The sequence below is a fragment of the Oreochromis niloticus genome, unplaced genomic scaffold (assembly GCF_001858045.2).
Source record: "Oreochromis niloticus isolate F11D_XX unplaced genomic scaffold, O_niloticus_UMD_NMBU tig00000289_pilon, whole genome shotgun sequence".
NCBI lineage: Eukaryota > Metazoa > Chordata > Actinopteri > Cichliformes > Cichlidae > Oreochromis > Oreochromis niloticus.
This window is the reverse complement of record NW_020327110.1, coordinates 72,110-94,468: the sequence shown is the minus strand read 5'-3', so window position 1 is coordinate 94,468 and position 22,359 is coordinate 72,110. Positions and strand designations below refer to the sequence as shown.

At 39.3% G+C, this 22,359-nt stretch overlaps 1 protein-coding gene across 4 annotated transcripts in view; it reads right to left on the bottom strand.

The window, feature by feature from the left end:
- Positions 1 to 22,359, bottom strand: part of LOC100696060 (meprin A subunit beta-like) — a 50,013-nt gene that overhangs the window by 6,248 nt on the left and 21,406 nt on the right. For 3 of the 4 annotated variants that reach the window (XM_019356172.2, XM_019356173.2, XM_025904190.1), the window contains 5 exons: positions 3,875 to 4,093; positions 1,345 to 1,506; positions 959 to 1,189; positions 382 to 831; positions 123 to 296 (listed from right to left, as the gene is read on the bottom strand). In XM_019356172.2, coding sequence (XP_019211717.1) covers positions 123 to 296; positions 382 to 831; positions 959 to 1,189; positions 1,345 to 1,506; positions 3,875 to 4,093 — 1,236 coding nt within the window. Of the gene's footprint in view, positions 1 to 122; positions 297 to 381; positions 832 to 958; positions 1,190 to 1,344; positions 1,507 to 3,874; positions 4,094 to 4,444; positions 4,624 to 4,886; positions 5,005 to 5,359; positions 5,445 to 5,560; positions 5,587 to 5,707; positions 5,747 to 5,850; positions 5,870 to 6,034; positions 6,140 to 6,295; positions 6,364 to 22,359 lie in introns of those variants that run through there. The other variant, XM_019356171.1, reaches the window with a different exon arrangement.

Genomic DNA, 22,359 nt, shown 5'->3' with positions numbered 1-22,359 from the left:
GGAAAGAAAAAACTAAAATAACTTTTTTTCTTGTTTGAAATGATTCAAATGTTTTATGCATTTCTGTTGTAAAAATTTTAAGTACACTATTTAAGTTTAGCAAAGAAAACATTTAAATTTGCCTTGTAAATTGAAGATGAAAATTGCACTCTCTCCCTTGAGGTAATCTCTGGATTGGATGTCTTCCAAAGATGCAAAATTTTTATAACCATATAGGGTATTAACATAGATGATCTCATTGTTCTTGTCAACAATTTGACTTCCAACCTCACGAGGTTTGCCCCAAATTAGTACTCCTGTTTACAGAAAGCATACGTAACATAATGGTAAATAGTTTAATTAGTACATTTTTTTAAGGATTACATGTTTCTGTAAACATACCATTGTACAGCAGATTTGGGTCAGTGGTGATACTTATTTGCCTTGACATCTGTAGCTGGATGTTGGGGTTCTGATCCACCATTTGGACAGTAAATTGCCTTTGTGGGCAAGGCCATTTCAGTTGGTCATCATAGACACCAGAGACAAGTTGCACATATACTCCAAAATCTGTCTGGCGGGGATTTAACGCTACCCGGTAAGCATAGCCCTCACTAGAATACTGCCTTGGGCTATATATCAGGGCCGGAGTATCAGTAGTGTTCAAAAGCCTCTCAAAATTATTAATCTGCCAGGTTCCATCTGGACACTCGAGCTCTGAAAGATTGATGTCATCAATAGAGAAGCCGCCTGTAGAGTTTCCTGCTCCTTTACGAACCTCAAACTCCACCTGGAACTGCTTGGTGGCATTCAGAGGAACATGGTGGAGAGTCCAGTGAGATGTTGGTGGACCTGGAGGGAGAATTTTTGGATTAAGAGGTAAACCGTGAGATATGTCTTTGTGACAAAATGTAAAATGTGAAGCATTTATACTTTATCTGGAGAAAATCATTATGGACAATCACAAGTGAACCATTACCAGTGATCTGTCCCATGAGGTAGAGTGTTCCTGTGGAGTCCCGTTCATCTTGAAACTCTCTGATCCAGATGTTAAGTTCATCTGACTTGCTCCCATTGTGGTAATAGTAGAACTGCAGACACTGGACATGACACTCCCTCTGAGGACTCATCCTCTTTGTCTCCAGCCAGGCTGAGTCACCCTCCTGAACTGATTCTGTGCTAGCATACATGAAGTAACCTGCATCCTGACCTACAATGTTGTTTAAAATTAATATTATAGCAGACCACCAAAGCATTTATTATTATTTCTGGCTGCTTAACATGGCTGAGGTGAAAAATTAGATTATCCAAATAAAATTGTATTTTAAACAATGCGAAAACCAAATGCAACATTTGAAACCTTACCTTGATTACCATTTCCATTGGGCAGATTGGTGTGGTCAGAGCTGGGACCCCCATAAACACCTGTTACCATTTCCCAACCATTGCCACTCTTTGAACAGCGGTTCATCTGACACATGGTCCCATTGGTAAAGCCACAGTACATCTTAAAGGCAATGGATGTGTCTGTAGAGATACATTAAGAACACATTTCACTTAGGCTTCTGTTGTAGGCTTTTGTCAGGTGACTAATATCAGCAACACCATTTGTTGTGCTACAATTGTCTAAATGAAACTTGGAGTTTGTCTGTGTGTGTTTTGATGTGGGATTTATGTTCTACCAGAGAGTTCAATGGGAATAGTATTAGCTTGAACTCAGGGAAGAGTGAATAGAAAAGGCAATCATCAAAAATGAGTTGATTGTTTGGACACAGTTTTATACACATAGTCAGCAGTTTTATGCATCTTGGCTAATTATTGACTAGGAGTGCCTATGACATTGCTGAAGTTGCAGTCTGACACATAGCAACCATGGCATATTGATTTTTGTATGAATGAAACAAACAGGGTTTTTTGGTGATTATCGATTGGCCATAGTTGTAAATATAATCATGTTTGACCGTTTTGTTGTGTTGGCTCTGCAATAGAGTGGTAACCTGCCCAGGATATAGTATATCTCTGCCTGAGAGAAAATAGCTCATTAGTAAGTTGGAGAGATGTTTATTTGCACTGTTTTAGAAAGCCAGTTTGTGTGGTTGCCACTGTTTCTAGTGTTACTTTTACATAATTAAACCAGCTGATGGCTGCATTAGTATAGTATAGTATAGTATAAAAAAGTGGCACTGACTCATCAAATGTAAACCACCATCAGAAAGTGAAAATATTTTAGTTAAGGTTTAACTTCTCAAGGAGTTACTGCTTCTGACATTCTAAAAATGTGAAACTAACTGAAAGGTGCAAGCAGTCACGAGTCAGACTGATTCATAATTTTGTGGGTTTGATTTTATTTTAATTCTGACAACTAATTTTGATTTTAGTCATTATTTAGGCTAAAATTACTTTTTGAGGCTGCATCTGTTTTATCAACTCCCCACATTCAGTGCTGGCTGACTTGGGTCATGATCATGAGCTCTCTTGAAGAAACAAACAAAGTTATTTTATCTAGACCTTTTTGTGACTTGTAGAACCGTTCTTAAGACAAACAAACTTGAGCATGCTGAAAGTTCAAAAAGGGATCATAATGGACATTTTGGAAAGCAACAGTACATACAGGTGCTGGTCATATAATTAGAATATGATCAAAAAGTTGATTTATTTCACTAATTCCAATTGAAAAAGTGAAACTTGTATAATGTATACATTCATTCCACACAGACTGATATATTTCAAGTGTTTATTTCTTTAAATTTTGATGATTACAGCTGACAACTAATGAAAACCCCAAATTCAGTATGGACCGGACTGCTGGTGAGTGGTCCAAAGTTATATTCTCTGATGAAAGTAAATTCTGCATTTCCTTTGGAATCAGAGAGGAGAGGCACAGAATCATGTTGCTTGAGGTCCAGTGTAAAGTTTTCACAGCCAGTGATGGTTTAGGGTGCCATGTCATCAGCTGGTGTTGCTCCACTGTGTTTTCTGAGGTCCAAGGTCAACACAGCCGTATACCAGGAAGTTTTAGAGCACTTCATGCTTCCTGCTGCTGACCAACTATGGAGACGCAGATTTCATTTTCCAACAGGACTTGGCACCTGCACACAGTGCCAAAGCTACCAACACCTGGTTTAAGGACCATGGTACCCCTGTTCTTACTTGGCCAGCAAACTCGCCTGACCTTAACCCCATAGAAAATCTATGGGGTATTGTGAAGAGGAAGATGCGATATGCCAGACCCAACAATGCAGAAGAGCTGAAGGCCACTATCAGAGCAACCTGGGCTCTCATAACACCTGAGCAGTGCCACATACTGATTGAATCCATGCCACTCCGGATTGCTGCAGTAATTCAGGCAAAAGGAGCCCCAACAAAGTACTGAGTGCTGTACATGCTCATACTTTTCATGTTCATATTTTTCAGTTGGCCAGGATTTCTAAAAATCTTTTCTTTGTATTGGTCTTAAGTAATATTCTACTTTTCTAAGATACTGAATTTGGGGTTTTCAATAGTTGTTAGTTATAATCATCAACATTAAAATAAATAAACACTTGAAATATATCAGTCTGTGTGGAATGAATGTATACATTATGCAAGTTTTACTTTTTGAATGGAATTAGTGAAATAAATCAACTTTGTAATGATATTCTAATTATACGACTAGCACCTATATTCCTCCCCTTATACATACAGAAAACCTGAGTAAAGTTCTTGAGAAAGAACACGCTCAGTATCTCTAAAAATAATGTAAAAACCCGTTGCAAGTGTGAGTGTGACAAAGAAAACAGTTACTTTCCATTGGTTAATGGTACATTGTACTTATGGTGTTCTTAATAATTCTAACAACCAATACCAAAGCGTTCCTGAAGCTGGATGTTGGTCTCCTTAATCGTCAAGCACTTACTGCATTTGTAGAGTAGATTCAGCTCCTGAACATCACTAGCGCTCATTTCCAATCGTTGACCAATCAGATTCTGGAAATTAGGGTCTTTGGTGATAATTGTAGATCCATTGCCATTGGTGAAAGCATCTTTGGCATAGTGCATCACTGACAAATAGTCATATGGGACTCCGTGGGTGGTGCTCTCATTACTGCCAACTATTCTAAAGTTGTTCTTTTTATCTATAAAAATCATATATAAAAGCCAAACATCACATACAGTATACTGCACTGAAAAGATTTTGATATCATGAGAGAAAGTCAAACCATTAAAGGAGTAAAACAGCATACTCAGTATATTGGTTACAAAATATTACTCAATCTGCTACTTTATTGAAAATGATACTTTGCAGAATGGCAGAAATCCAAAGATTCTTTTGTAAATAGTTTTAATACTCTCGACTTTTTTTAACTGTTTCAAAGTGGTTGATTCATTTCTGCAGATTATTTTGTATAGTTTTAAGCTTAGTATGTGAATAGAAATATCAAAAAATACATTAACATCATAATAAGTAATATAAGTATTAATCAAACCTTCTAGGATGTTTTCATATTGAATCGTCACATAATCATTTCTGTCATATCTGGACTGTTCATGGTAGAAGCCAAGAGCATGAAGGAACTCATGTTCAACAATGGCAATGGAACCACAGCCTCTTCCAATGGAGAGTTCCTGTCCATTGGAAATTACCTGCCCGATGTATGACCAACATCTGAAAATAAAAACACTGATCAATGTTTGTCTTATATGTAGTTTTCTTTTATTTAATTTATTTTGTTTAGTCTATAAAATCCCAATCAAATAAATAACAAAAGAGACACATAAATATAACTTGTTTTAAAAAGTACATAAAAAAAGCAAAACAAAACAAACAAAATATTAGTGATGAATTGGTAGTTTTTATAATATTTATGTTAATTAAAACTAAATGGGCAATTTTATAAAAAAAAAAAAAAAAAGCAGAAAAAAACATACCCGTCTAACTGTTTGACAGAAATGTAATCATCCTCAGAGTCCCTTGGTTTGAAATCAATGCATGATTTCAACCTGAATTGGTCAAAGGCCCTCAGAATGACTCCTTTAGAATTAATGTCTACCATTGTTCATGATAGTTGGGTTATAGATATAAAAAAAAGATATGTTAGACAACTGAGAGATGTGCTATCCTTGCTCATGCACAGTATATTGCTCTAAAAATCTTTCTAAGCACTTTAGCAGAGACGTGATTTACTTTGGCCAGTACAAAACTATGTTAGTCAATTAAGTTTGTTCACTTGAAGATGGTCCTGCTGTCTTTTTCTATTATGTAACTCCTATGCAATAACAGGCTCCAGCTGACATGTACCAAAAATTGCATTTTCAGGTAACAGATCACAAAGATGTGCTCCCACAGAAGTAAGGAAATCAGTATTTCTTTTAAATGTATATGTAAGAAAATATATATTTACCAAGGTCGTTATTCAACACATAGGGGACTGGGGATTTCCATAGGATGTTTTCATTAATAATGGTACTCTTCTGCATGTTTGTAGGCTAAAGAACAAGAAAATGTCTCTTATAACTTTGCATTGAAATAACAATGCAAAGTTACTATCCATATAGATGTTTTAAGGATAAATATATTTTTATCTCACAAAAAATAAACTTACCTCCAAAATATCATCATTTAAAAATTCTAAGATAAAATGTTAAAATTAGAAACAAGTCACTGATAGTCAAATAAAGTTGTGTGAAGCTGAAAACACAAAAATCTCCTCAAAACAGGCATTTAGTTGTAAGTAAATGTTGAACTTTACCTTTGTTTATTTCTGGAATGTCCTTTTCTTCAGCAACATCTACAAAAACAGATTTGGTGCTTCTGTATTCAGTTTTCATATTAAAAAAATGTAATATCATCAAATAAAATGAATTATTATGGAAAATAAATATTAGAACTTACCCACTATATCTGGTCCAGTCTGGAAAAAATTCAAAAATCCAAATCAGTTTTTGTTTCCGATATTAATATTCAGTATTATTTTTATATGACTTAATTTCAAAAAACGCAAATATTAAATGTTTGAATATAGACAAGTAAGATTTCTTCTTTGGGTGGATGTGTAAAAAACCAACTAATGACTTACTGGATTCAAGGAGAATGCTTCTGAAATTGCCATGCTCACAAAAAGAAAAACACATCCTTTCATCCTCATAGTGTGTCTTTGATGAAACCTAAATCAATAGAGATTCTACCAAGAATCATTAAAACATTCACGAAATTAAAAAACATATCAAAGATATAATAATCTAATCATCTCAGCTGAAACATTTAATTTAATACATTTCGGCTTTATGCTTTAGTTAATCAATAATTTCAATTTGTTCTTATAGAAACTTGTCTTTACCTTGTGCCACACTGTCTCTTCCTCATCTGTATGAGAAGTTGTGTCTGTGACAGGAATGTTAGAACCGGTTTTATACAACTAAAGCTACGTGCTTGGGATGTCAGATAGTCCTGCATGCAATTATTGTATATCTAGTTTTGCTTGTTAACCGATGCTTTGTTAACAGGAACTTGCAGTTACAGTAACAGTAACATAACAAATCATGAGTACTTGCATTACTTGCATTACTTAAAGCGAACAGCCCACTTCACATCTTGTTTTTAGCAGGAACAAAACAAAACAAAAAATCATTGCAAGAAGGGCATAAGCAGGCAATATGTTAGGAATGTGGATGGTGGAAAACCACCTGTATGAAGTCAAATACTTACTTGTGGCTTCTAAACTTTTTTTTTCTCTAACAAACTGTAGTTTCTGAGATTGTTCCTTATTTTTTTAATGGAGCCACTGTCAAGAATCAAAATAGTACACAAATATGTAATTAATATTAAACAAAAACATTATACAATTGATTCCATTGTATACTTAATAGAGGTGCCAATGTTTGATTGTGTGATATTTCACAAGCCTACTTCAGAGGTTTGTATCAATCTCGAAGAAAGAAGATGGTGTGGCAAAATTAGAGATGGACCGATCCGATACCGACTTACTGGATCGGATATCGGAGGGAAATAAAAAATGTAATCCGATCCACTAAATATCAAAAAAGCACCTCAAAAAACTTGCCACACGGTGTAACTTGTGGCACATCGGAGCAGTATGCATCACGTGATAGAGCAGCTGTGTGTATTTGTAGCCTTGCTACCAATCCGGCATTTCATCTCCGAGGAGTTATCCCAGAGAGAAGTAAAGCAAGTGTGTAAGTTCATCTCTGAATGTTTGTAAAGCGTACCCACGTTTAGCTTAACAACCGATATATGGAGCGACTGCCTCCCCTCCCTCCGTCCCTCCCTCTCCTGCTGCTACTTCAATCATGAAACTGATCAATGATCAGCTGATCGGCTTTTCTGTCGCGAGTCCGTCTCTCTTCTTTGTTTTTGGCCCACTTTGCACCAGAAAGAGGAAACCAGCAGCTGAACAACAGCAGCACGTTTAACCTCGATAAGCTGTTGTTAGAATTTATTTAATATTACTTTCTACACCAGGATCCTTTTCTACTAGCTGACGGCTGGTAACTGTGCAGGGGCGGATCTAGCAAAGTTTAGCCAGGGGGGCCGATAGGGCATGAACAGGGAAAAGGGGACACAAAGACATACTTTTCTTTCTTATTCTCATTTAAAATGTCTAGCTTTTAATAAATAATTATCCGACTCTTACACCCAAAGTTTTAATCTGATGTAAAATGTATAGAAGTCCATTACTGTATATAGTAACTGTTAAGTCTAATATACCCTAGTAAGCTATAGTACTTTTTCCTTTGGGAAGATACCATCTGTGCAGTCTGCAATTCTGTTGAAGAAAGATGTTGAATCTATTTAATTATTCTTGAAAAATAATTTATTTCTGTGCATTTTTTTTCACACTGCATCAAATTAAAGTTGATTACGTCGATTAAGCATCATGAGGTGGAGGGTGGGGGGTGGTTCCCTATTTTTTTTTTTGCTGGGAGTTTTAGAACCCTATTAGTTAGGTTGCTTAATATTTCTGCTAAGTACTCTTTAACCCTTTAAAACCGGTCGGAGTGGGCACGCTCCGTTTTGCGTAACTATTTTTAAATCCCGGTAGCTCTGCAACCACTTAAGCTAAAGCAATAATTTTTTTTACATCTGAAACTGGAGAAGTTGTACTTATATCTTATGCCATCAGCTTGTCCTAGGTCACGGTTTTCTTCCACATATAGCTTTGCAAAAACTGCATAAAAAGCGCTTGCAGCAACAAAAACATAATATTCCAGAAACACGTTTTGCCGATCCGATCAGCTGTTCATAACACTTCCTACGTTGGAATAGATGTCAGCGCGAACTTTCGCATGTCCGCCATTACCTGCCTGAAACCGGAAGTGACGTCATTTTCGCGGAAATGTAGTTTTTTTTACTGTCAGGGCCTCAGAGCCTATACTGGTGTTTTTAAAAGTTATCTTTGACTTTATGACTTTCTGTGTCGTTTCTGGGATGCTTAGAACTCGAATTGCACTGCTGGAAATAGTTTATTTTGATGCATATGCTGCTTTTTTGCAAATTTGCACTATAATATTTATTTTCGTTTTTCCTGCAGTATATAAAAATTGGTGTATTTCAAAAGTAAAACTATGAAGACACTTCAAATAAATTTCCTGTGGTGGGAAACTAGTTTGTGCAACTTTTTTGTATTTACAGTTTTGAGGGATAAGCCTCTTAAATTTCTCTAACTAGAAATATATGTTAAAAAAAACAAAAACGATTTTCAATTTTTTTGTAGTTTATTGCACTTTTTTGCAATTTATGTAATTACTATGCACTTAATGCATACATATTATTAAAATTTGGGCTATAATGGTTGTATTGATGTATATCAACTTGAAATGCTCCCAAAATTGGCACTACAGCATGTAAAAATATAATATAAGCTCTGGTGGACTTGGTTCTATGGTAGGTCTTAAAGGGTTAAAATACCAGAATAGGGAGGATGGAGTAGGTTTAAGTTTATTAGATTGATCAGTATTGCTGAACTATGAAATATTTTGGGTGCAGTGTATTTTTTGCATACCAGGTATAACAGAATAGCTTTAGTGTTTGTTTTTTTTAAACTTGAGTATGAACTTATACAAAAAGCAGCAAGATATTAAAAAACAGTTTTATTGATTAAAAAACACACTATATCGGATTCATATCGGTATCGGCAGATATCCAAATTTATGATATCGGTATCGGTATCGGACATAAAAAAGTGGTATCGTGCCATCTCTAGGCAAAATACATAAAAAGTTGCTAGCGCTTCATAATGTCACATTATTAAGCATTTGTAAGGTACTAGTAAGGTATCAGGAAGTGCTTAATTCATCGTGTATATGCCATTTATAAATGCAGATCTATGATTATGATTATTTTTTAGCAGTGATATATTAGCAGTGATAGATGTACATGGTGTATAAACATATCTATGTTTGTCAAACTGCTTCTTTGCTATTTTTATTCTTTTGTTGCTGTTTTTATGCTAGTCTGTATGCCTCTTTCATCCAGTTTTTCCACGTGTTGGGATAAACTAGGGGAAATGCTCTGATCACTTGGGATTAGGTCAAACATATCCACAGGCAGCTGAGAATTGTATTACTTTCATAAAGAAAGTAACAGGAGAGATATCTTTTTGCTCTACTGAACAGTGTAATGGAACAGGGTGTTCTATGCCTACACAACTTTGACTGAGTTCAACTTGACTTCCTCTGTTCTTAAGCATGGAAAGGGGTTTTCAAATAAATTTTAGTAAGTTTTATAACAGATACAGACAAATGTCATTGTCTGTTAATGCACTGCTGACTACAGTCATTTAAAAGGGTGCAGCTGTCTATGTTTGAAAACATAATGAAAAACCTGAAATACTGGAAACCACATTACTCCCTGTAGCAGGTACTTTTCTTTTCTCTAAACCACAAGCCTCTTGCTTTGTGACATTACTGAGGATCAGAACTGAGACATGATTTACAGGTTGGGGCCAAAGGTTTTGTAAAGCACACTCACAGCTATGACCTGTCCCACAACAGCGAGTACGTTCCTATAAGCAAAGTATACACAGAGCACCAAAAATGAACTTATACATGACTGTGAAGGAATTTTCCTAAAATGAAAAAGACAAGTAAAAATCCTTTGAATGTTTATAGCAGATATTTTTTGTGGTCTTTTCAAAGTTTTCTTGCTGGATTAAGAAGACTAACGTAATGTTAATTTCGAAAATGTAAAACTTGACTGGCTCTGTTTAAAACTATAATACAGATTAAGGGAAGGTACACACGTATATAGGCTTGCAAATATTTTAAACAATAAAAGTTAATTAAACCTTGACTCCTTTTGGCCGACTGAAAAACACCACTGTTTTAGTGCCGTGAGACAAACGCAGAGCTCTTATTAAAGTAGAGAAAGAATGGCACATAAAACAAAATCAAAATCTGCACATAAAACCTAAATATGTATGTAGCCTTCATAAAAAGACAGAACCGACATTATTTGATGTGTGAACTATTTCACTGTGAAGTAGGTGTTTGTAGACCTTTTTATATCTCCGAACTTTCTGACAGAACGCTCTTGTCAACACCAATGTACTGAGAATTCTCAGCTGCCGCTGCCATGACATCGAACAATAACAAAGGCAATGATAACAAAAACAATGATGTGTGTGATAATGATCTGTTTTTCAGAGGGGGCAGGGATTTCTCTGTGAATTTCACATTCCCGTGGCAACGTGCGGGTATGTGCAGGAACGTGCAGTAATCAGAATCTAAATCAGAATACTTTATTAATCCCTAAGGAAATTATGTAGAGAGTAATGTAATTACTTTTTTTGCAATAATCTCTTACTTTACTCATTACCTGAAAAAAGTAATCAGATTATAGTAACGTGTTACTTGTAACGTGTTACTGCCCATCTCTGCTGAACACTGGACAAGAGGTCGGCAAAATAAAACAGGAAACACACTGAGATGCAGACCAAGACCCATAGGCTTGTGGAAAGAAACAGAGTCACACACACAGAGAGGGTGAAGGAGCGAGAGCCACACAAAGGGCGAGGGAGATGTAAACGCAGATAACACGACAGACTCTCACAAGAGACATAGGGATGAGACAAAGAAGCAAGAGGAACCTCACAGACAAAAAATCATAAACTGGAGATGCAAGTAACTCGGAAACATCGAAAGAACTAAACTCAAGACTAAACTGTAAAACATACACTTAAGCCATCTTCACAATGTCATAGAAAGAATCACAAATACAAAATAACCTCAAAATGCTGGGTCACCTGACAGTTTCTTATTCATTATGAAATCTACTTCAGTTTTCCTTCTGCTTATCCAGTTCAGGGTCATGTAGGCAGGTACACTTGGACAGGTTGCTGATCTATCACAGTGCTAACACAGAAAGACAGATAATGACAGACTAATGGAGTCATAGTAAAGTCATTCTTTATGCATGCACAAACTGTGGCAGACAAACACCTTAAATAAGTGAAGTATAACCAGTATTTACACTTATTCAAGATACTACATCTGCAGATTCATTATCATCCCTGTCTGCCAGTATGTCAAGCTGTTTGACAAGATCTCAGCTAAAGAAAAAAAAAAACACAGCCGGCCAACCAAAATTACCCCAAGACTCATCCCAGAGGTCACAAAAGACCCCTGAACAACATCCAAAGAACTGAAGGCCTCACCTGCCCCAGTTAAGGTCAGTGTTCATGACTCCCCCATAAGAAAGAGACTGGGCAAAAATGGCCTGCATTGCACAGTTACAAGACAAAAACCACTGCTCAGCCAACTGAACATAAAGGCTCATCTCAGTTTTGTCAGAAAACTTCTTGATGATCCCGAAGACTTTTGAGCAAATACTCTCTGAACTGATGAGACAAAAGCTGAACTTCGTGGTAGGTGTGTGTCCCATTACATTTGGTGTTGAACTTTTGCTGTGTTACTTTTACACCATTACATCTTGTATAACACTGCATTTCAGGAAAGTAACATCATGCCAAAGGTAAAATGTGCTGGTAGTGTGATGGTCTGAGGCTGTTTTGCTGCCTCAAGGCCTGGAAGAGTTGCTGTGATAAATTGAACCATGAATTCTGGTGTCTACAAAAACATCCTGAAGGGGAATGTCCAGCCCTCTGTTTGTGACTTCAGGCTGAAGTGCACTTGGGTTTTGCTGCAGAACAATGATCCAAACACACTAGCAAGTCCATTTCTGAATGGCTTAAGAAAAGCCAAAATGAAGATTTTGGAGTGGTCTGGTTAAAATCCTGACCTGAATCTGATTGAGATGCTGTGGCATGACCCTAAAAAGGCAATTTATGCTCAAAGACCCGGGCCAAAGTTCCTCCAAAGCTCTGTAAAAGACTTGCATTGCCAATTATCACAAATGCTTGATTGCAGTTATTGCTGCTAAGGGTGGCCCAACCAGTTATTAGGTTTAGTGGGCAATCACTTTTTCACACGAGGGAATGTAGGTTTGCATTTTTCCCCTTCATTTAGAAACTGCATTTTATGTTTACTTGTGTCATATTTAAATTTGTGCAAAAAACGTATCAAACCATAGATGTCCATAAATTAAGTTATATTTAATAATGAGAAATGACACAGATAAAAAGAACACGTGAATAAAAGAAAGTGGGAAAAGGCATGGAAATTCATGAATAATATCAGCTGGTCTCTTATTACCAAGGTGCTACACAAGAAACCATCTCATGATGGGTAAAACCAAAGAGCTCTTTCAAGATCGTCACAACCTTATTGTTGCAAATCACACTGACGGCACTGGTTACAGAAGAATTTTTTAATTACTGAAGGTTCCAGTGAGCACCTTTGCAGGATTTCATAGAGAGGAGTGAAAACAATTGTTGGAAGAGAACAAGACCCAATCACCACTTGTGGAGAGCTGAAGAAAGAGCTAGAATTAAAAGATACTATTATTTAAAAAAAAAAAATTAAGTAATACACTCAACCATCATGGCCAGTATGCACGCCGAAAGCTGACTCCATTGCTGAAGAAAAAGCATGTTGTTAAACGTGAAGTTTGCTGTACAACATTTAAACAAGCCTGTGAAATACTGGGAGAATACAGTATGGATAGATGAGACCAAAAGTAAACTCTTTAGATAGCATAATACACACAATGTTTGGAGGTCAAAGGGGATCGCATATCACCTCAAAAACAACATACCAGCAGTGAAGTTTGTAGGTGAGAACATCATGGCACTTACATACTTCTTATAATTGAAGGAAGGATAAATGGAAAAATTTGCAGAGACATTGCTGGTAAAAATCTGCTGCCATCTGCCAGGGTGATGAAGATAAAACGAGGGTGGACATTGCAAGACAATTAACCCAAACACACAGCAAAGGAAACTCTAAGTTAGTCTCAGAAAAAGAAAATAAAGCTGCTAGAGTGGCCCAACCAATCACCTGACCTGAATCCAGATGAAAATCTATGGAAAGAACTAAAGCTCAGAGTTTATAGAAGGAGCCCAACAGTGGGAAGAGTGGGCCAAAATCACATCTGAGCAATGCATGCGACTGTTTCTATAGAAGCCATCCTGAAGCTGTCATCACCAACAAAGGCTTTTATAGGATGCATCAAGACGTTTTAACCCACTTTGGCAAGGACGGCCTAAAGCTTGTACGTCAGTATGAGCAAACAGCACGTAAGATGGCGGACTACAGGAACCACCTGAGATTCAGCCTAAGATGCCGACAAAACAGGATTACTCCTAAAAGTCTGCAAATGAGCTCTTCAGTTAAAGGCTTCCAGGCAGGCACAGCATCAGTTGCTTAACGAACGGGTGAGGCAAACAAATTTTACCATCGACATGCTAAAATCTCAAGAGGAACGGATCCGACAGAGACTGACAATGCTTTTAGATGAGAATACTCTTAAAAAGGTGTTTGACTTTACTGAGAAGGCTCGTCTAGCACAGCACAAGAAGTCTAAGACCAGGCAGCAAAGGAAGTTTGACTTACTTGTTGTACGTCGGAAACCACCGCAAAATACGGAGAGTGTCCTCAGTGGCCAGAAGAGACAAGGATGCGACACGGAGGATGTGGACAAGTGGGTGAAGAATTTGTCTGACAGACAGCTCACTCAAACCGTGCAAAACATCCTTGTTAAAGGGTTGAATTTTGCGGTCACACCGAAACAAATCCCGCTAGTGGAACTAATCACAGCCACAGAAACAGCAATTCGTAACAACAATATTGCAGAAGTGGAAGCAGAGCAACTACGGACGAAAGTTTTGGCCTGTCTCAGCAATGCAAAACCCCCAGCATCCAACATCACCATGGAGGAGAGGAAGGCACTCACATCACTTAGTGATGACAACAACATTATCATCCTTCCGGCAGACAAGGGTAGGTGCACAGTATTGCTAAACCAGAAAGACTATCATGAGAAAATTTTGTCACTACTCAGTGATGAAAATAATAATAATAATAATAATAATAATGAAACTTTATTTATAAAGCACACTAAAAAACCAAGGGTATACCAAGGTGCTTGACAAAAAATAAAATAAAATAGGAAAAAGGAGATGGGAGGGAAAAGAGAGAGGACCTGGCACGTATCAATTATAAAACCTTGACCTTATGAGCCCCTGAAACACGACCCAGGGAGTGGCTACAGGAAGAGGGTGATAGACTGTCTGAAGCAGTTAGAACAAGACAAGGCTATCGACCGGACCTCATACCACAGGCTACACCCAGGGGAGTCTACACCAAGTCTGTATGGTTTACCGAAAAAACATAAACAGGGTACACCTTTAAGACCTATTGTCTGCATGATCAACTCTGTCACCTATAACATCTCCAAGTTTCTGGCTTCGATCCTCAACCCGCTGGTGGGCAGCTCTGAACACCACATCCAGAACACCCTGGATTTTGTTGAGAAGGTGAGAGATGTCATTATGGAGGCAGATGAAACCATGGTCTCGTACGATGTTACATCTCTCTTCACTTGCATCCCAGTCACGGAAGCGTTGGAGGTAGTCCGTAAGAGATTACAGGATGACACCAACCTCAGCAACAGGACCACTCTCAGCATTGACCAAGTGTGTTTGCTTTTGGAACTGTGTCTTCATTCCACCTACTTCACATACAAGGGTCAGTTCTACAGGCAGAAACATGGGTGTGCCATGGGCTCCCCAGTTTCACCCATCGTGGCCAATTTGTACATGGAAGAAGTGGAAAAGAGGGCTTTGCTATCCTACCCTGGAACACCACTAAGCCATTGGTTCAGATATGTGGATGACACCTGGGTGAAAATCAAATCTCAGGACGTACTACATTTCACGGATCACATTAACTCGGTGGACCGACACATCAAATTCACCAGAGAGTATATGAAAAGTGGCAGGTTAGCCTTCTTAGACTGTGAGATTCCCATCAGTAATGGGGGACATCTAAAAGCTGATGTGTACCGTAAACCTACACATACGGATCAGTATCCAAGGTTTGACTCTCATCATCCACTGGAGCACAAACTGGGTGTCATTAGGACGCTACAACACAGAGCGAACACCATCCCCACTGACACAGCGGCCAGGGAGGCAGAAGAACAGCACATCAAGAAGGCCCTGAGTAAATGTGATTATCCCAGCTGGACTTTTGTCAAAGCTGGAAAGGCACCTAAAGAAAGCTCCAGCCGATCCAGGAGAGAAGGACAACCGCTGCCCAGGCGAAAACCTGTAGTGATCCCGTACGTGTCAGGAGTATCAGAACAGTTGAGATGCATTTTTTCTAAACACGCTGCGCCAAAAATTGGTCCACTCCAAGGATCGGGTCCCCCGACACAAACAGAGTAACATAGTGTACGCTGTTAAGTGCCAGGAGGATTGCCAGGATTTATACATCGGGGAAACCAAACAACCTCTGGCACAACACAGAAGAGCTACCTCATCAGGCCAGGACTCTGCAGTCTATTTACACCTACAGGCCAGTGGACACTTCTTCAATGATGAGGATGTACACATCCTGGACAGGGAGGAATGCTGGTTTGAGCGTGGAGTCAAGGAGGCCATTTACGTGAAAAGGGAAAGACCATCTCTGAATCGAGGAGGGGGCCTAAGGGTACATCTTTCGCCATCTTACAATGCTGTGATTACAGCCATTCCCCAACTCTCTGTGAATGGTACTCATGGCCATTGATCAGTGGGCTTTGATCAGTGGGTTTTGGTCAGTGGTTGTTGATCAATGGTCATGGGAATTTGCATAATTATGATTAAGGAACTGACCTCACAGCCCATTGTTCCTTCAGTGGGCTGGTTTCAGTCATTATGCAAATGTACTGTTTATAAGATTGGGGAAACCTGCAGTCAGCTGAGACTGAAGAAGTCACTTGGATGAGAGACAAAATGCTTCTCCCACAAAACGCTACGTCCAGATGAACAGAATCAACTTTTGGAGATTGATACTTAATACCTATCATGCAGGAAAACCAGAGCCAGACTGCACAAATACAGGAAATTCAAGATATCATGCTACCCAACTATAACTAAAGGAGTGTATCCTTTAGTTATAGCTGGAGTACTGATGTGTAAAAGGTTCCAGATTTACTTATGTCCACAAGCTTCAGAAATTTACAGAATCTGTCAGGTTACATGTGGTTACATATGTCAGAAAGATTGAAATCGATTAATAAGTTGCTCCTTTGCTAGACCAAAATGTCACCTGGAACTGCTTGGGGCCATTCAAAGGATTATGCTGAAGCATCCAGTAAGATGTTATTGTACCCGGTAGTGCTGGGCGATATGGAAAAAATATTTATCACGATATGAATTATTTTATATCACGATAACGATATATATCACAATATACCACCTGATCTGTGGTCATCTGGAAAGTATGCAGTCTGTAAACAGCGAGTGGAGAGGGTGTAGTCTTTGTTTTGAGTTACCGTAAAGCATGTCGCAAATCCGGGTGCACGTAAAGAAGCACCATGTCGCAAAACCACAAGACAGAGTTTCATTGCGAAAAATATCATTTTTTATACTTTATTTTCTCTTGCATAAAGTTAAGAGTATGTATAGTGAGAAGACAACACTAATATATTTACCACAGGCTATTTAACCCTTTAAGACCTACCATAGAACCAAGTCCGCCAGAGCTTATCTTTACATTTTACATGCTGTAGTGCCATTTGTGGGAGCATTTCAAGTTGCTATACATCAATACAACCGTTATAGCCCAAATTTTAATAATATGTATGCATTAAGTCCATAGTAACTACATAAATTGCAAAAAAGTGCAATCAACTACAAAAAAATTGAAAATCCTTTTATTTTTGTTTTTTTACATATATTTTTTTTACATATATTTCTAGTTAGAGAAATTTAAGAGGCTTATCCCTCAAAACTGTAAATACAAAAAAGTTGCACAAAATAGTTTCCAACCACGAGAAATTTATTTTGAGTGTCTTCATAGTTTTATTTTTGAGATACACTAATTTTCATATACTACAGGAAAAATGAAAATAAATATTATAATGTAAATTTGCAAAAAAACAGCATGTGCATCAAAATAAACTATTTCCAACAGTGTAATTTGACTTCTAAGCATCCCAGAAATGATACAGAAAAGCATAAAGTCAAACATGACGTTTAAAAACGCTAACATAGGCTTTGAAGGTAAAAAACTACATTCTCCACGAAAATGACGTCACGTCCGGTTTCGGACAGGTAATGGCAGACATGCGATAGTTCGCGCTGACTTATATTCCAACGTAGGAAGTGTTATGAACAGCTGATCGGATCGGCAAAGCGTGTTTCTGGAATATTATGTTTTTGTTGCTGGAAGTGCTTTTTATGCAATTTTTGCAAAGCTATATGTGGAAGGAAACCGTGACCTAGGGCAAGCTAATGGAATAAGATGTAAGTACAACTCCTACAGTTTAATATGCAAAAAAAATTATTGCGTTACCTTACGTGGTTCCAGTTCTACAGGGATTTAAAAATAGTTAGGCAAAACGGAGTGTGCCTGCTCTGACCGGTTGTAAAGGGTTAATGATATATTTTATGTAATAATTTATAAAATTAGGGTTAGAAACGATAGAAACGATAGAAGACAAATGGCACGATAGACACTTTTCTATCGTCCACACGATATATATCGTCATATCGCCCAGCACTAGTACCCGGGGAGGAATCTGCTACATGGCTACAAGTATGAGTTGATTAACTATAGGCACACTGTGCCTATAATTGCCAATTAAACAAATTTATCTTTGGAAAGTAAAATGTCAAACCTATGTGCTGTAAACCCCATTTCGAGCTGTTGTTGTCAGATAAGCATAGACACACATAAGTGACTTGCCATGCAATATTGCAATATTACATTTTACAGTGCATGGTTGTGAAATATCTGAATGATTGGCATTTCCTTGCAGTGCGACTTGCCCTTGTCACATGTTTAGCCTGTAGCTGTTTCTGTGACAAAAAAAAGTTAATTCCATTACTGCAATGAGAACAGCTGGGACTAATTACATTTGATCCATTACTCTGTACATGCTATTTATAATAATGCTGCACATGTAATGTATTTAAACTAAATCATTAATCATACCTTTTCTTTCCTGACATCTTAGTTGATTGATTTAATCATTAGATTGCTTTTCAGCTGTTATGTAGGGTGCCTGAAAAGGATTGAGCTAAGATCCTGTTGGACTTCCAGATACAGATGGACAAACTGGTGATGGCTAATGAACCTGACATAGTAGCGGTAGAGGAAGGTGGCTGTAGCAATAGATATAGCTATACCAAGTGAAATTGCGAATAACCATTAACAGGAAGTTTCTCTTCCTCCTTAAAATTAGTGAATAATGCAGATCAACCAATAAAAAGGTAGGGGTGATGTCACTTAAGAAGTATGAAGCATTATATCTATCAAACACACAAAGTCACATGATGCACCAAAATACATATTACAATTCCCCTATGGTCTGTTACATTTACAATGCAGTTTCATAATAAGCCATTAATCGAGAGGTGCTCCAAACTTGCAAATATCTGCCAAAGTTAGAATATCATTTGATATTAAGAAGAAGTTTGTTCAGCTAGAACTGACTATTTATTCTGACTGTATCTTATCACATACAGTCATATTAAATAGGGATTATTCCTCTTTCAAGCGGGATGTTTTACATATCACATGCTCCTTCTGTGATTTACTTTAATGACCAAGCGTATTATGCCACGTGGTTGCATTTAGCCTTGCAACTGCATGACATTATCCACAGCCATATCCACAAATGGTGAAAACATGGAACTGTGATGAATCTCCCCAGGAGTGGCCACCCAACCAAAATTACCCCCAAAGCGCTGCGGCGACTCATTCAAGAGGTCACAAAAGACCCCAGAACAACATTCAAAGAACTGCTTACTTAGACTTAGACTTAGATCCTCTGCGCCGATCGGCACATCAGGCGACAAGAGAATGCCATCGAACTCTGTCCATCACGGCGGTTGGTGCTTCATTCCATTACAGTTCGACCAAACGTAAATCTTCAAGGAAAGTACTCTTCCACGTTATTTTGGGTCTTCCGCGCCGTCTCTTTCCATTCCTTGGGTTCCACAGAACCGCGACGCGGGTGGGTCTCAGGTCCAGTAGCCAAAGGATGTGACCAGCAAATCTGAACCGACGCTTGGTGACTTGGACGTGGAGTTGCTCTACTCCCACACGGCGATATACTTCCTCCTGGGTTTTAAATGCACCGTAGAACACACATACATCAACACTACATATGAGCGGGTGGAGGGAGGTTTGGAGTCTTCCTACACCCCCGTTCTCTGCGGCCTGCTGGAGCGGGGGGGCTAGGAGGAGGAGTTGGCCGTCCGACTGGGGTCTGGAATGTGGGGCCTCCCTGCTGCTGCGGAGTCGGGGCGGTCTGCTTCTCCCCACCGCAGGGAAAAGGGTAACACCACCTGGGTCTGGGCGCAGTTTCCCCCTCCAGGGGCAAGGGTACCTAGACCCGGGGCTTAGAGTACGCTTGGGGAGTGTGATTGTGTGTACAGTGTCTCTCTATGTCTGTCTCCACGTTGGGTGAGAGTTGAGAGCATGAGGGTGGGAATAGATGTTTGTATCTGTGTGTGCCTGTTTGTCTGTGTCTATATGTCAGGTTGGGTATCAGACCCCACCTCTCTGGGGACATCTCAGGCCCTCCAAGGTTTGGAGGCCCATCTCCCCCCACCACTTCCCCTGCCGGTGGCAGACGCCCTCAGACATCGGTGCATTGGTGGTTCTTTGTGTCCGGGGGTGGGCGCCCAGGTACCCACCGGCTCACTCCTTGGCGGCTGCTTATCGGGGCATGGAGCCTGGGGCTTGCTCGGGCCACTTCGGGGATGGGGTGCCCTCGGCCTCTCGGCCCGGGGCTCGGTCACTCAGGCACAGCTGGCTGCCGGCGGAGCTCACGGGCGCGTCACTGCAACCCCCCTGGCTTCTGCTCCGCGGCTGCTGAGTGACCCCTCATCTGGGACTCTCCTCAGCTCTTTCTGGGATAGTGGCGCGGCTGCCCCTCTGTTGGTCTTCCTTGGTCTCTTGTGTTCTGGGGGCCTCTGGATGTCTGGAGTTTTGATCTCCTCCATACCTGCTTCATGCCCTGGAGGTCGGGGCAGTGGCCCCCCACACCCTCTAGCAGATCATTACATGAAGGAACCTCTTAAAAACAAGCGCGTTCATGCTCACAGGTGTACACACAGGTGATCACACACACAAACTACACCCTTTTGGGCTCCTACCTCAAAGCACACTGTGCGCTGTCGATCTCACGTGCTGCACCATAATGTTTAATATTTAGTATTTACTGTCATATTCCCATATATCATTGTGATCTTGTTTATTACTCTTGTCTTCTTCTGCTTGCTTTCTTTTTTCTTTCTCAACAGGTGATCCAGGTGATCGATATGTATTTTTTTTTTGTCTGCTTATTCTGTTGGTTTTTGTTTTTTGCCCTTTTTCCCCGTCCCTCTTCTCAGGTGTTTTTTTTTTTCTTTCCCTCTTTCTTTCTCCCCTTTCTTTCCACCAGTCAAGTCTGTCCCGTATTCAGCAAGTGAAAATAAAATAAACAATAAACAATAAAAGGTGAATCAGATGGACCATTACGGCAAGGCTGGGATGGTCCATTTGGTAAAGTAAATCCGTTGGGCATCTTTCTTCGCCTTTAGACAATAATTCTGATGGCAAAAGAACCAAACGGGACAGGTTAAAAAAAAGAAAAAAAAAAAAAAAAAGACATACTTCCTCCTTGGTAACGCGATCCTGATATGTGATCTTGAGCAGCCGTTGAAGGCAACGCTGTTGGAAGACGTTGAGATGGTGGTTGATCTTTGCAGTTGATTTCCAAGTCTCCGCTGCGTACAGTGCAGCGGCCTAACAATGGTCTTCAGGAGCCGCAACTTGGTTGGTAAGGGCAGTGCGGCGGTTGTCCATATAGGTCGTAGTCGTTGAAAGGCTGCCCATGCTTTCCCAATTCGGCACTTGACGTCATGCTCCACGTCCCCGTCACTGCTGGGTTGCACACCCAGGTACACGAACCTGTCCACCTCTTCTAGCTGCTGCTGCTGATTCACAGTGACCGCTATGTTCGATGGTGCAGCATAACCAACTTGCATAATTTTCGACTTCTCACCGCTGATCCTGAGTCCTTTGGGGCTGCTTCGCTTTCCAAAGATATATGTTTTTTGCTGAAGAGCCCGGAGCGTTGGTGCGAGTCAGGCTATATCATCCGCAAAGTCCAAATCCGTGAACTGCTGCAGGGGATCGCATAAGAACTGCTAGCCTCACTTTTTTCAATTGAGGTCAGTGTTCATGACCCTACCATAAGAAAGAGACTGGGCAAAAATAGCCTGCAGAGTTCCAAGACGAAAACTACTGCTGAGCCAAAGGAACATAAAGGCTCGTCTCAGTTTTGCCAGAAAAAAATCTTGATGATCCCAAATTCTTTTGAACTGATGAGACAAAAGCTGAACTTTGTGGAAGGTGTGTGTCCCATTACATTTAGTGTAAAAGTTAAACAGCATTTCAGAAAAGAAAGTCATACCAATACTAAAATATGGTGGTGTGATTGCCTGGGACTGTTTTGCTGGACCAGGAAGACTTGCTGTCGCTTTTTCACAGAGAGCCATGTAGGTTTGGATGTTTTGGTTTTTTTACCTTAATAATAAACACCTTCATTTAGAAACTGCACTCTGTGTTTACATGTGTTAGCGTTCTCTAATATTTACATTTGTTTGATGATCTGAAACATTTTAGTGTGACAAACATACAGAAAATTAAGAAATCAGGAAGAGGGCAAACACTTGTTTCACACCACTGTGAATCACCTGCCTCCATCTCGCTCTATCTCTAGCATCATCCTCTGTTCCACCAAACCTCTGCAGGTCATTCTTTATTGTAGTCTATGGATCTTCTC